Here is a 14,532-nt window from a genome sequence, read left to right on the forward strand (position 1 = left end):
TGAGATAAAAGTAGCCTACTACCTCTGCTTGTATGTAGGCCCCTCTCCCCCCATTTCTAGTGCTATCAAGCATGCTCATATTTGTATTAGCACTCAGATAGCTCGTGTTCTGCAAAAACAGTACCATTAAAACTTTTTTTCCTTTTTTTTTAATTTAAAAGCTGGTTCCTCAGTTTATGGCACATCTCTCAGAAAGGAGAAAAAGCATGCGGTGGGAACTCTGAGATGTAAAGTCTTGGGATATATGCCCTAAAATCATGATCCTGTTGATTTGCAATTATACGGATAATCTCATCAAAGTCAGGGAGATTACTTATGTGAGTGAATTTAGGAAAGGAAGTTAGTGAGTGTTCATTGCTTCTGGGGAAAGAGTTCAAGCTGCACAGGGACTGGCCAAGCAGATTAATTTTAGGCATGCAACATGCAATACAATCCCGTTAAAGGGATGAATGCCTATATTTTCACACAGCATGTTTGAAGTGTTCACACATAAATGTAGTTAAACAGCAATATATATACAGCTACACAATTAAGAACTGTGTATCTGTGATTTTTTTCCCCTACCTGATTATATCCAGAAAATCTATCAGTACTCAAAAGAAGGTAATATACAGGCTCTCAGTATGATGTTCCCTCAGCCTGCCAAATCTGTTCTAGAGAGCTAATTATATTAATTTTGTCCTGAGAATTTTCAGGCTAGATTTTTGTCTCTGATTAAAATGCTCAAGTTAATACCATTGGAAGGAGAAGAAAAAGCTGTAATAGGAACAGTGCCATGACTACAAATGACAATGGGAGAGTAAGTTGTGGTAAGTGTTGGCTAGGAAAAATGAAAAATAAAATGGTATGTGCCTGTTTTTACAAGAGTGTATTCATTACGTTGCTATGCAGGATTTAGACGTGACAAACCACAACGAAAGAATAGAAAACAGCTAATCTAAAATCATTTGTCCTCCAAAGTCAGAGCTGGCACTGCATGAAGCATTAATAGGAGCACCTGATTTACATCCAAAGCCATCATGTCCAGCTTTGGCAAAGGGATGTTATGAATTTGTGTTGCAGGTGCTTGTCTACCTACATACTACAGTCACTATTTTACTGATTCTTCTGTCTTAAGTGAAAAGTGGGCAAGCTCTTTTGAAGTCTGTGCAGGTCTAGCCTAAAATCCCCAGTGTTACCATCACCACGTCTCCATGTTTTGCTATTTTGAGGTATTTTTAAGACAGAGAGATTTGCTGAAGGTGTGTAGCTAGTTTTTAATACCAGGTTCAAAGACTCTATCCATTTGAAAGTGTACCTGGTTTCCAAATCACAAAAGTAAATAAAACTGCTTAAGAGAATTTTATGACATAACTGGAAATTAAACGGTTTGTTGTTTTTGTTTTTTTTTTCTCAGATATTTTAATTTTTTTCTTTAAAAACCTTTCTAGGTTTTTTTTAACTACATCATAGAATCATAGAATGTTTTAGGTTGGAAAGGACCTTAAGATCATCTAGTTCCAGCCCCTCTGCCATGAGCAGGGACATCTTCCATTAGACCAGGTTGCTCATCAAAGTACATAACCTGCAAATACGAAAAAATAACCCTTGCAGGACCAACATAGTGGTTTCTTAAAAGCTTTAATTATTTTGATGAAATTTGCACCCAAAATCTGCAGACATAGTTCTGATTCTAACATATGGAAATACTGTTATGAAAGTATTATTAAAATTCCTGTGTTTTGGCTAATATAGTCAGGCTGATGGACTCTTCACTATATGAAGCTCTGTACTGGACATTATCTTCATAAAAATATGTATTTAGATGTGTATTTAGATGGATCAGATGTTTAGATGCTTATTCTGTGAACAAACATTATGCAGAAGGCCACATCATAAACCCATACTGATTTTTGCTGTCCTTAACACAGTAGCCAATAAGCTTGTTCTAGATGTAATCCTGTTTCCCTGCTGCTGATTTCATGCCTCCTCAACTACTAGCATAAACACCAGAAGAAACCAACTTGTGGTTGAGCTGAGAACACTACTTGTTATTGCTGTGACCCCTGCGGAGGGAACTATTGCCTTCAAATCTAGAAATCACCCCTTTGAGAACACCACTTAATGTGGAATTAAACATGGGAATGTCAGGCCTTCCTGCCCCAGATTCTTTAAACTGCTTCAGCATCACGAAGAATCCCTGAAATGCCTAAGGGATGTCAGGATATTCTTCTTCCAGCAGATTACCTCTGTTGGTTCTTCCTCTGCTTGAACACAGGGGCACCAACAGCCATGATGACTGACACAGGCTGTTCTGGCAGTCATGGAGTCATAGAAACAAAGAATAGTTAGGGTTGGAAAGGACCTTAAGATCATCTAGTTCCAACCCTCCTGCCGTGGGCAGGGACACCTTACGCTAAATCATATCACCCAAGGCCTCGTCCAACCTGGTCTTGAGCACTGCCAGGGATGGAGCATTCACAACCTCCCTGGGCAACCTATTTCAGTGCCTCACCACCCTAACAGGAAAGAATTTCCTTCTGATATCCAATCTAAACTTCCCCTGTTTAAGTTTTAACCTGTTACCCCTTGTCCTGTCACTACAGTCCCTAGTGAAGAGTCCCTCTCCAGCATCCCTATAGGCCCCCTTCAGATACTGGAAGGCTGCTATGAGGTCTCCACGCAGCCTTCTCCAGGCTGAACAGTCCCAACTTCCTCAGCCTGTCTTCATACGGGAGGTGCTCCAGTCCCCTGATCATCCTCGTGGCCCTTCTCTGGACTTGTTCCAACAGTTCCATGTCCTTTTTGTGTTGAGGACACCAGACCTGCACACAATACTCCAGGTGAGGTCTCACAAGAGCAGAGGAGAGTGGCAGGATCACCTCCTTTGACCTGCTGGTCACGCTCCTTTTAATGCAGCCCAGGATACGGTTGGCTTTCTGGGCTGTGAGCGCACACTGAAGCCAGCTCATATTCATTTTCTCATCAACCAGCACCCCCAAGTCCTTCTCCGCAGGGCTGCTCTGAATCTCTTCTCTGCCCAACCTGTAGCTGTGCCTGGAATTGCTCCACCTAGGTGTAGGACCTTGCACTTGGCATGGTTAAACTGCATGAGGTTGGCATCAGCCCACCTCACAAGTGTGTCAAGGTCCCTCTGGATGGCATTCCTTCCCTCCAGGGTATCAACCGAAGCACACAGCTTGGTGTCATCGGCAAACTTGCTGAGGGCGCACTCAATCCCACTGTCCATGTCAGCGACAAAGATGTTGAACAAGACCGGTCCCAACACCGATCCCTGAGGGACACCACTTGTTACTGGTCTCCAGCCGGACATTAAGTCATTGACCACAACTCTTTGTGTGTGGCCATCCAGCCAGTTCTTTATCCACCGAGTGGTCCACCTATCAAATTGATTGCTCTCCAATTTAGAGACAAGGATGTCGTGTGGGACAGTGTCGAACGCTTTACACAAGTCCAGGTAGATGACATCAACTGCTCTACCCCTGTCCATCAGTTCTGTAGCCCTATCATAGAAGGCCACCAAATTGGTCAGGCAGGATTTCTTAGTGAAGCCATGCTGGCTGTCACCAAGCACCTTGTTGATTTTCATGTGCCTTAGCATGCTTTCCAGGAGAATCTGCTCCAAGATTTTGCCAGGCACAGAGGTGAGCCTGACTGGTCTGTAATTCCCCGGGTCATCCATTTTCCCCTTATTGAAAATGGGGGTTTTATTTCCCTTTTTTCAGTCATCGGGAACTTCACCTGACTGCCATGATCTCTCAAATATGATGTCTAGCGGCTTTGCAACTTCATTCGCCAGCTCCTTCAGGACCCCCGGATGGATCTCATCAGGACCCATGGACTTGTGCACGTTCAGATTTTTAAGATGGTCTTGAACCAGTTCCTCTCCTACAGTGGGCCCAAGGTCTTCATTCTCACAGTCCCTGCGTCTGCCTTCCAAGACTTGGGTGGTTTGGTCAGAGCCTTTGCCAGTGAAGACCAAGGCAAAGAAGTCATTCATAACCTCAGCCTTCTCCAAATCCAGGGTAGCCAGTTCTCCTGAGAGCTTCCTGAGGGGGCCTACATTTTCCCTAGTCTGTTTTTTATTTGCTATGTACTTGTAGAATCCCTTCCTGTTATCTTTAATACCTCTAGCTAAGTTTAATTCTAACTGAGCCTTAGCTTTCCTAACCTGGTCCCTAGCTCCCCGGACAACATCCCTGTACTCTTCCCAGGCCACCTGTCCTTGCTTCCATTTACTTTAAGCCTCTTTTTTCATTTGAATTTTCCTCAGGTGCTCCTTATCCATCCACGGAGGTCTCCTGGCCCTCCTGCTGCACTTCCTTCTGGTTGGGATGCAACACTCCTGAGCTTGCAGCAGGTGATCCTTGAATATCAACCAACAGTCTCGGGCCCCTCTGCCCTCTAAGGCTGTATCCCATGGAACCTTCCTAAGCAGGTTCCTGAAGAGGTCAAACTCTGCTCTTTTGAAGTCCAGGGCAGTGAGCTTGCTGCACGCTCTTCTCACTGTCCTGAGGATCTCGAATTCGACCATCTCATGATTGCTGCATCCAAGGCTGCCCTGGAGCGTCACATTTCCAACGAGCCCTTCCCTGTTGGTGAGCACGAGGTCAAGCATGGCACCTCTCCTTGTCGGCTCCTCTATAACTTGCAGAAGGAAGTTGTCTTCTACACAATCGAGGAACCTCCTGGACTGCTTGTGCCGGGCCGTACCGTCCTTCCAACAGATGTCAGGGTAGTTGAAGTCACCCATAAGAACAAGGGCCTGTAAGCATGAGGCTTTTCCTGTCTGTCTTTGGAGTGCTTCATCCACAGGTTCTCCTTGATCAGGCGGTCTGTAACAGATCCCCACGGTAATGTCTCCCATAGCTATATTCCCTTTAACCCTGACCCACAAACTCTCTGTGGACTGCGCACCTGTCCCCAGACAGAGTTCCATACTCTCCAGCCTATCACTAACATAATGAGCAACTCCCCCTTCCCGCCTGTCAGGCCTGTCTTTTCTAAAGAGCCTGTAACCTTCCATTCCAACACTCCAGCAATAGGTGCCATCCCACCGTGTTTCTGTGATGCCTATTATATCATACCCCTGTAGACGTGCACACATCTCTAATTCCTCTTGTTTGTTCAACCAAGGTGAAAAAGACCAGTCACGGCAAAAGCCCATATACAGCCAGAATGGAAAAGGGAGTTCTGAAATGATTTCAGGCCTTCCTAAATCTATACCATAGGCCAGAAAGGAAAAACGCTGGGAAACAGAGAACTCTAAACCTCTTTATCACCTTTCCCATCCCAGCTGCACTATGAAAAACTACCAGAGAGGTAAAAATCTGGAATTCAAGATTACAACATTTGATTGCAGACCACGACAACAAATGGTTAAATCATTCTTTCCACTTTAAAGCTCCTTTCACTTTAATATTATTGCTAATAACTTTCCCATGCAGGATTGCAATGTCTGATTGTTTATCTCATCTATACTAGCCTCTCCTGTTTTATTCATAAGTGCATACAAATGAAAAAATTGGCTGTGCAGTAATGGTTATGTATAACTCTGTGTTGTCAGGAGCTCTCTATTGACAAGCTTTCAAATAATCTTCTTCTATTGTCTTCTTAAATTTTTGTTGTTACTGGATCTGAACTATGATTGTTTTGTTAAAAACAAGCACCCCATGTGCTGCCACACCTGCTACTATTCCACTTGAAAAAAACCCCATCATCTTTATAACAAAAACAGAATACTGTTTTCTGAGTTTCCTTTTTATCTGCTACATGTGCATGCTGTCACATGCTGTTTGCTGAAATCAAAGCAATAGCATAGGAAAAGCCTTCTGTTCAATCTGTCCTGGCCAGATTCTGGTTTTTACCACCTGAGGCTCATGCCATAAGGAGTATCTTCTCTGTAAGTGCTCCATTTGAAATCAAACTTATCTCTCACAGGGCAAGCCTTTTTCTCTATGGAATAAGTGCAGCAGAATTTTGTCATTTTAGGATGTCATGAGTTGGTTTTCCTGAAATTACTTTTGCTGATAGCTTCCCCCTTGTCTCTCTGAGTCTTTCCATCCCCCCTCAAGCTTCCTGCAGTGGCAAAGATGTTTGCTCAACTATTGCTGGACCACAGAATGGGACTCTGGGATTTGTTCATCTTGCTTACATAGGACTCTACTTGTGTGATAAATGGTTTAAGGAATTCATTGCCTGATAGACCAATCTATAACTACAGAGTGTGTGCATGCGTGCGTGTGTGTGTTTGTGTACGAGTGAGCATGGTGAGGGAGACGGGGGTTCCCACTGTGGTCACAAATCAGACTTTTGCCCTTTCTCTGACTCATACCAGTCTATCTTATGCTTTCAGAAGCATTACTTCTCCATTTTGGAAGAATACGTGACTGACTTCTTCACCCCCACAATTTTTCAGGATAAAACAGTCATTGCTACAACACTGCGGTTACTTTCAAATGTCGTAATGGTGGGTTGAGAGAAAGGCTTACAATCAGAGCTTACAATAAAAGCTCTTATCCCTGCTTCTACTGCAGACTGCCACTTTACATGTGGGCTAGATCCATAAGACAGTTCTAAACCTGGGTCTGAACCTGAGCTTGGGTGCAAACATTTCTTGTGGCAACACAATATAATAGCAACCTAGTCTCAAAGCTTCAGGGATATCCCTTGAGAGGAACCTAAGGGCCCTCATCTTACAGGGATGGGGGCTAACTGCTTCTATCTTCATCTTAAGGGATGGCTATGGACTCTCTGGGTTACATCTGCCTCCTGGAATAGCAACTTCATGTTGCTACAGCTGTAACTACATATTCAGAGCAAAGATTGAAGGGAGCTAAACATTAATAAATGTTTTATGCATCCCAGGCTTAGCTATCATCTGCAGAAACAAAAAATAAAGAAGCAACCTCTTGCAGTTTCAAATGCCTGCTAAATGACAAAAATAATGTGGCATCTTAATAACATTAGCCTACACTAAACTCTATACATAGAATGGATTGTTGTTGTATTTTATGTATTGCAAACAGTACTCTTCATCTAACTGGTGAGAGAAAGCTTATGCCAATCTAAGGCACATATACAGCTTTTTGGAAACAAATACCAATTGTTTCTCAACTGTTAGTCCTTTTAGGTCAATGCCAAACAGTGCAAAACCATAGCTAGAACTGACAGTGAAATAGGATGAGAACAGATCTAACACTTTTCTACACTGAAAGGCTTTAACAAGACACTACAGAAAGAGCCTGTAACACTTTCAGACTTTCATGCATTTCTTTGTTCTGTCAGGAAAAATTTCCCAAACAGGAAAAAAACCCTCAAAACATGCTGTACATGTACTGTATTTATTTTCATAAACAAATATATCCTAATTCAGCCTCTAAGACCAGAACATTTTTTTTTTTAAATCAAATAATTCTAATTCTTCTTCTTTGAAGTCTTGAATCTTCCCACTTACTTAAAGAACACGCAGTAGCTTCCTTCTGAAAAAGCTGGGAAAAAGAGCATGTTGCAATAGTTGCAGGGTGTGTATGTGTGTGTGGCACAGATAAAAGTAGTTGCATTTCTATTACTTATTTCCCTTATGACAGAACTCACAAAGTGCTAGGCTCTCTCCAAACCAATGGCAAGAAAAAGTTCCTGCCAAAACAACATGAAAGAAGTGTTGTAAAGGTTGCATTGTGTTGCTTAAAAGTTAGGAAATATCAGAAGCTGGGCTGCCAGTACAACCTTAATTCAACCTTTCTGTGCATATTCATTATGATGAAGTCTTTAATTACATCATCGCATACTCCTTTTTTCTTTATTTTCTCTCTCTAGGGCCTCTGCCTCATTTAAAGTATCAGATGGGCTGAATAAGGCACTTGTTAAATGTTTACATTTATCTTCTTCAGCACCCTGCTGTTAAGGTATCGGTGAGCATCTTGCACTACTGACCAGGCAAACTGCCTCCTCTGTGTCTGGAGCTGCAGAGGCAGGATAGACAGCTGGGACCTGGCTACTACTTCCTATATGCCCAAATGTTCAGATGCTGAAGAAGTCTGGAGCAAAATACTGGATCAGTGAAACACACTGACATACTGGCATGAGGTTAAGGTACAAACCATCAACAGGCTAAGGTATGGCCAGTTTCTCTGATGTTCTCCACTGAAGACCTTTCAAGGAAGGTTGACTTTCCTTGATACCATGAGCTGTAGCCAAAATCGTCATCGTTGCCAAGAGCCTGCATACTTTACAGATGAGGATCTTTGTAAGCATTTCACAGGCAGGAAATGGCAGCAGCTCCTTTGTTATCCCACCATAGGTCTGAGATGGAGGTGGACCTGCTTAGACTGGGAAAACAAGATAGTTCTCTGCATCAGCAGCTCCTGTTACCTTGTTCCCTCCCACAGGCAGGGATGACATCCTGCTGGCAGGTATCTCACAGTGCCTTCCCCTCGATGTTACACTTAAAGTGCTTGATGGCTGCACAGGGCAAATACTGAGGTAGTTCATTCCTTCCTAGTAGACTGCACAGCCATTTATCCTTTCCACAGACAAGACCCTTTTTATAGATGCTGTAACTGATCAGAAGCTACAGGAACTACCTTGATTGCTAAAGAGCTTTTAATTTATTGACTTTGCAGGAGATTTGAGGGAAACCCTTTGATGGTATCGCTTTAAAACAAACAAACAAATGAAAAAAGATTAAAAAATCCAACCTTTGAACAGAGCAGAAATAGCAACTCTGGATGTATCTCACACACACTGCAGAACACCGGTAAGGATGTACAGACGGCTGGCACCTATGGAGCAGCAAAAGGAGGAGCCAGATTACTAGCTCCTCCCTTCTCACAGGGCAGACGGACAGCTCATGATCACTAGCGCAATATTCAGAGCTTAGTAGGGGCAAAATGCGCTGAAACTCACACCAACGCTTTTAGTATGCTGTAAAGCTGCGAGTTTAAGCTCTCAGAATTATCTTTTGATGGTGTTTTGCAGATCTCCCCTGTGTATAGACAGTCAGAGAGCCCTTGGAGGCTGAGTCTCACACAGAATAGCTCCTGAGTACAGAGAAAAGGCCAAAACTCCAGGTAAGCTCCAACACCAAGAAGCAAAAAATGGTGTACTATCATCTTTCATTCAAATTATTTCACACGTGTATTTTTATATATTTCATTATAGCATTACTAAAGAAGAAATTTTAAGATTTAATTGTGTGCTATTATTGTGCCTTTAATGGTCTGATTTCTGATCTTTGACTGGAAGAACTGTACATGTAAATATCTGTATTTCATTTGCAGCTTTGCACAGGGCAGGGCATATACCCTAGTGGAAGAGGGAGTTTTCTATCAAAGAAGCTACACTTTGTGTTTTCAACAACAAAAAATTAGAATAAAGAATAAAAACACTTCTCCTGCTTCTTTTATCGCCCCTTTGGTTTTGCAAAAAGAGACGCAGGGCATTGGGAGGCTTTAGATTTTACACTCTTACTGGCCACGGCTAGTTCAGCAACATACATCAGTCCTCCCGCCTACCCAGGGCTTTTCCCTTTTCAAGGTAAGTGATCGCAAAAACGGGTAATTGTGTAGTCCCGAGGGAGACTATGCCGTTGAGCAGTGTGCAAGACGTGCATGGAAGACTGGAAGTTGTGTATTTTTGGGGTGTCCTAAGAGAACCTGGGCTGAGGCTTGGTCGGGGGCCTGGGGCAAGCTCATTCCCCTGCCGGCCGGCGTGGCCTTCGTCATGTTTGCCACGGGGCGTGATGGCCCACCAGTGCCCAGAGGCAGGGCTTTCGCTGAGCGCAAAGGACCCTGCCTGGAGCCCCTCATGTCACCGTGGTCTTGCGCCCATGGTGAACAAGCGTGAGGACACAGCCACGCTCGGCCGCCCCCCGGCGTGCTGGATGCAGGAGCGGTCCCACGGGGGCACTCCGGGGAAAGGGAGAAAGCCGCGTCACCTCCGAAGGCTGAGGGGGTAAACAAACAGATGCTCGCGCACCGCCGCCGCAGCTGGTTCCACTGGGCAGGCAGGCAGGCAGGTATGCGCACGTTCCACCGCACACACACACCGCCCGCCGCCTGCGCGGGGCCAGGCGCAGCGCCAGGGCAGTGAAAGAAGTTCAACCGCCTGCGCGCTCCTGCTACCCGCCCGCCGCTGACGTGGCTCAGCTCTCCCCAGATACAGCGCACGGCCGCCGCTCCGTCCCCGCGCCGCGCCGCCCTAACGTGGCAGTCGCCCCCGGTTGCGCACCCGCGCAGGCAGGCATCGCTGCCTCAGCGCCGCTGTGCCGCTCATCAGCTCCGCGCAGCGCACCCCTGATCTCTCTCGCCCCGCCGGTGCGCGGATTATAGGCGCCGCTCTCACTCCTCGGGCGGGACTCGCGCAGGAACACACGGCACAAGCGGTACCCCCACCGCTGCCCTGACAGCACACCCCGCAGTGCTGGCGCGCTCAAGCTCCGCACACGCGGAGGCACTTGCGCGACACACAACTCCTCCGCGCAGCACCGGCTCTATTTGTTTACAATCGATTACGTCACCGTCACCACCACCACCACCCTCTCCCCCCCCCCTCCGCTCGCCGTCCCCGCCCCGCCGCCTGCCGTCACAATGGTGCGATCGCCGTATTGGCGGCGGCGCGCCCCCGGCGCCCTGACGCTACTTCCGTCTGTCGGGGTCTATAAGAAGCGGCGTGCCGGCAGCAGCTCCCTTCGCCTCTCGCAGCAGGAAATGCGGGGAGCGCTGCTGCGGCCGCCGCTGCTGCTGCCGCCGCCGCCGCCGCCGCCCCCCTGCCGAAGGAAGAGGAGGCGGAGGCTGCCGCCCCCGGGATGTGAGCTCGGCTCCGCCGTCCGCACCTTTCCCAGTTAGAGCCGTGCCGTCCCCGTCCCGTCCTGCTCCGTGCCGCTCGCCCCGCGCCCCGTCCCTTCCCAGCGCCGGCCGTCCCGGAGAGCTGGCTGCCGCCCGTCGCCGCCTCCATGCATCCCGCCCTGTACACCCGGGCCAGCATGATACGTGAGATCGCCGCGGCCGTGGGCTTCATCTCCAAGTTCTTGCGGACCAAGGGGCTGATGAACGAGCGGCAGCTGCAGACCTTCAGCCAGAGCCTGCAGGAGCTGCTGGCAGGTGAGGCGGTGCGGAGCGGAGGGAGCCGCACTACTCCCGTCCGCCGTAGAGCCGCCCGCCCGGGACGGCGGGGTGCGGGCGGCAGCTCCGGTCGAAGAAGCGCCGTGCCCAGCGGGTGGCTGGGGTGGGCGGAAGGGGAAGAGGGGCTGAGCGGGGCCCCGTGACAGTGGCTCCCCTCTTACAGGGATCCCCCGTCGGTTCCGAGGCGGCTTTCTCGGGTGGGGGCGGCAGGAGCGGGCTGTAAACAAAAGGGGCTCGGCAGCCCCCCCTTGGCTCCTTAGACAAAGCGTTCCGAGCAGCCCGGACATGGGCTCCGTTCCAAGGGCTCAAGCCGCCCAGTTTACACAAGGAAAAATGCTCCGACGTTGCTATTTCTTTTGTGTGTCAGTAAAACTAATCGGTGGACTATGAGTCTCAGTTCCCCTTTCTTCTGGAAAATCTTGTAGCCATCTGACAGCCCTGGTTAGGATCAAATACCGAGGGTTTCTTCGCTGCCCTGTGGGTTTTGTAATCCCGAGCCTGTGTCCCAGTGCGCTTGATAGTGCCTGTAAGTAACCTCAGACCAAGAGGGCTTTGGGTGGGATAACACTCCTAAGGTAAGTGAAGTCATTGCTGTCTCGCCCTGGAAAACAGGCTGGGGAGAGCAGTGGTGAAATACGGCTTGAGTCAGTCGGTGAACGCTGCCCAGCTCCTTCCGTGTTTATTTTTGGGTGTTCTTAGAGTGTGAGGATCTAAGCATGGGTGTGATCTCGAGAGGAGGCTGGAAAGGTGCTTTTTCACTTATTGGTTCTGAAGTTTTGAAGCCCTTGAGTTTTTCTGCTGTGTGTGCGATCACTTCTGTATTCTAGTTTGTTTCTGTGAATGCCAGGAAGTTGCATTTTATTCCCTTTAGATGGCAAATGTTGTTCTCTGTGTATAGGAGCATGAAATGGTAACTTTGTACACAAGTGTTTCCCAGGGAGTGTTGCAGTTACGTAAATCATCAGCAAGAATAAAGGGTATAATGATTTTTCAGGTCACTCAATGCTAAAACAATCAGCTTTCCCAACATCTCGAGGGGTGAAAGTTGACAACGAACAATGAACACTGAATGTCTTTTTGAACAGGGATTTAAGGAGGATAATTTTTTTTTATTTTTTTTATAGAACATTATAAACACCACTGGTTCCCAGAAAAACCATGCAAGGGATCAGGTTACCGATGTATCCGGATCAACCATAAAATGGATCCTCTCATTGGACAGGCAGCACAGCGGATTGGATTGAGCAGTCAGGAACTGTTCCAGCTACTTCCCAGCGAACTCACTCTATGGGTTGACCCGTATGAAGTGTCCTATCGTATTGGAGAGGATGGCTCCATCTGTGTGCTGTATGAAGCTGCACCAGCAGGAGGTAGCCAAAATAACACCAACATGCAAATGGTAGACAGCAGAATAAGCTGTAAGGAGGAACTTCTCTTGGGCAGAACTAGCCCTTCCAAAAGCTACAATATGATGACTGTATCAGGTTAAGATATAGTCTGTGGATGGATCACCTTAAAATGGATGGATAAATTTGGTTTTTACTTTGGGTGGGCACCTCTGGGGATGGATTATGGAATTTAAACCATGTCACAGCTGTGAAGATCTGGCACACATTAGAGTGGTATACTTTAAAGTGACAGTGCCATAGTTTGGACAGTACCTTTCAGTGATTTAATAGCCTGTGAGTCAAAATGATTGAAACTTGCTAGGGAGTGAAGAAGATCTAGGAAGGGTCAGTTTCTCCAAGACATCTTACTTTAATTTCTACACCAATTTTCAACCCCAATCTGTATTTATAAAGTGATTCTCTGCGGTAGGTCTTGCAGAGTAAATTTGCACTATTACATTTACTAATTGTTAGCATTTTTGGCAGCTCAGTAACAAGACTTACTATTATGAACACCATAGTACTGGAAATTTTATTTTTCAGACTTTTACCTAGCACTTACAAATATGTATAAATGTACATAAGATAAACTAGTAAGTATGACCTGGGGAAATGGTCAGATCTTTACATTGGACTCAAAAGTAGCAAGTGATCAGAATCTGCCATGGCAACAGGCTTTAAAAAGACCTTATAAAGACACTGTCTGAACTGTGGTGACAGCACCAGCCAGCTATCTGTACATTTGCTAGCTTGTAGTTTTCTAAGACTGAGTAAACTTCTTATTTTTAGAAAGTGGAGGTCTGGTTTGTAATTTCCTTGTTCTTAATTGGGTAAAAGTCTTTTCCACAAACCACCATCTATTTTGTGAACTTTGTTAGTCATCTTTTATTTGGTAAATTATGAACTGGTGTAAATTTGTACAGTTCATGTATATTGATTGTGGCAAAGTTGTACAGATTTCTATATTTTGGATGAGAAATTTTTCTTCTCTCTATAATAAATTGTTTCCTATCTTGGCATTTTAATTAATCTCCTGTCGTGATTACATAGGATCAGTTAAACTATTTTTGTCTCACAGTAGAAACAAAACAAGTACTATAAAGGCTTAAGAACGTCAATGGCACCCTGATGCTAAGGGACACTTGGTACAGACATGGATTAATGAAGACCTCATATATAAATGCTTGAGAAGCTTAGGGAAACACAATGATGTACATGTCACTTTAAATCTTTTAAAATCAGTCAATGTGGAAATAACTCCAGGGCCAATAATTCCAGGATATAAGGAAAAGGTACAGAAATAACATCCGCCAAAGATGACTTGAATAAATCCAGAGGATTAAAGTTTACTTGGCTTCCTGATGAAGGATATAGAAAACCTAAATGTCCATTTTGACCTACTTGCTCACGAGTTCTCAGTTCTTCCCTGATGGATTCCCTGCTCAATAAGAGTTTCTGGGGCAAGTGTCCCTTAGCCTTAAGAGCAGGTTAACCACTCTACAGAAAGGTTGCTCGCCTTTTGCTTTCTTCAGTTGCAAGACTTTCACTTTAGAAATCATTAAGATGGGATTCAACAAAAGGTATGTAGATCTTTTTTCCCAAACTTAAAAGGTTGGTTGAGGCCCATACTTAAATTTGTGTTCAAAGTTAATGAATGATGTGGAGATGTGATTCACTTAAGCACCACACTGTCATTTGTATACAGCATAGTGGTTAGTTACACTTGAGAGGAATTCCTTACCACTTTATTTACGCTTGCTGAAGTGCCGGAGTAAAGCTCAACAACTTTCTGTTCCTTATCTCCTGTGTGCTTTGTTTTGTGAGTATTTAATAAAAGGCCTACCCAACTTAGTCACTTCAGTTAGGGGAAATGCTGCTTTTTCTCTGAAGGAAGAATAATCATTACTTGCCAGCTGTTTAATAGCTTGAACAGAACTGAGCTTTAGACTTGCCATGCATTGTGGCAGCTGCTACTCAAATATGAGCCTTTACAGTGTGGCAATCCTAATGTCATATCTAGT

General features: G+C 45.6%; 1 protein-coding gene across 1 annotated transcript; it reads left to right on the plus strand.

Annotated features, from left to right (window-relative positions):
* Nucleotides 1–10,715: 10,715 nt before the first annotated feature.
* Nucleotides 10,716–13,536, plus strand: BTG1 (BTG anti-proliferation factor 1). Its single transcript, XM_061454617.1, has 2 exons — nt 10,716–11,102; nt 12,248–13,536. Exons 1-2 carry the CDS (start codon nt 10,955–10,957, stop codon nt 12,610–12,612), a joined length of 513 nt encoding a protein of 170 aa, XP_061310601.1. The 5' UTR covers nt 10,716–10,954; the 3' UTR covers nt 12,613–13,536.
* Nucleotides 13,537–14,532: the final 996 nt, after the last annotated feature.

The sequence above is a fragment of the Pezoporus flaviventris genome, unplaced genomic scaffold, assembly GCF_033815535.1.
Source record: "Pezoporus flaviventris isolate CSIRO_AGI_PZ_B2104156 unplaced genomic scaffold, CSIRO_AGI_Pfla_v1 ptg000016l, whole genome shotgun sequence".
In the NCBI taxonomy this organism is placed as follows: Eukaryota; Metazoa; Chordata; class Aves; order Psittaciformes; family Psittacidae; genus Pezoporus; species Pezoporus flaviventris.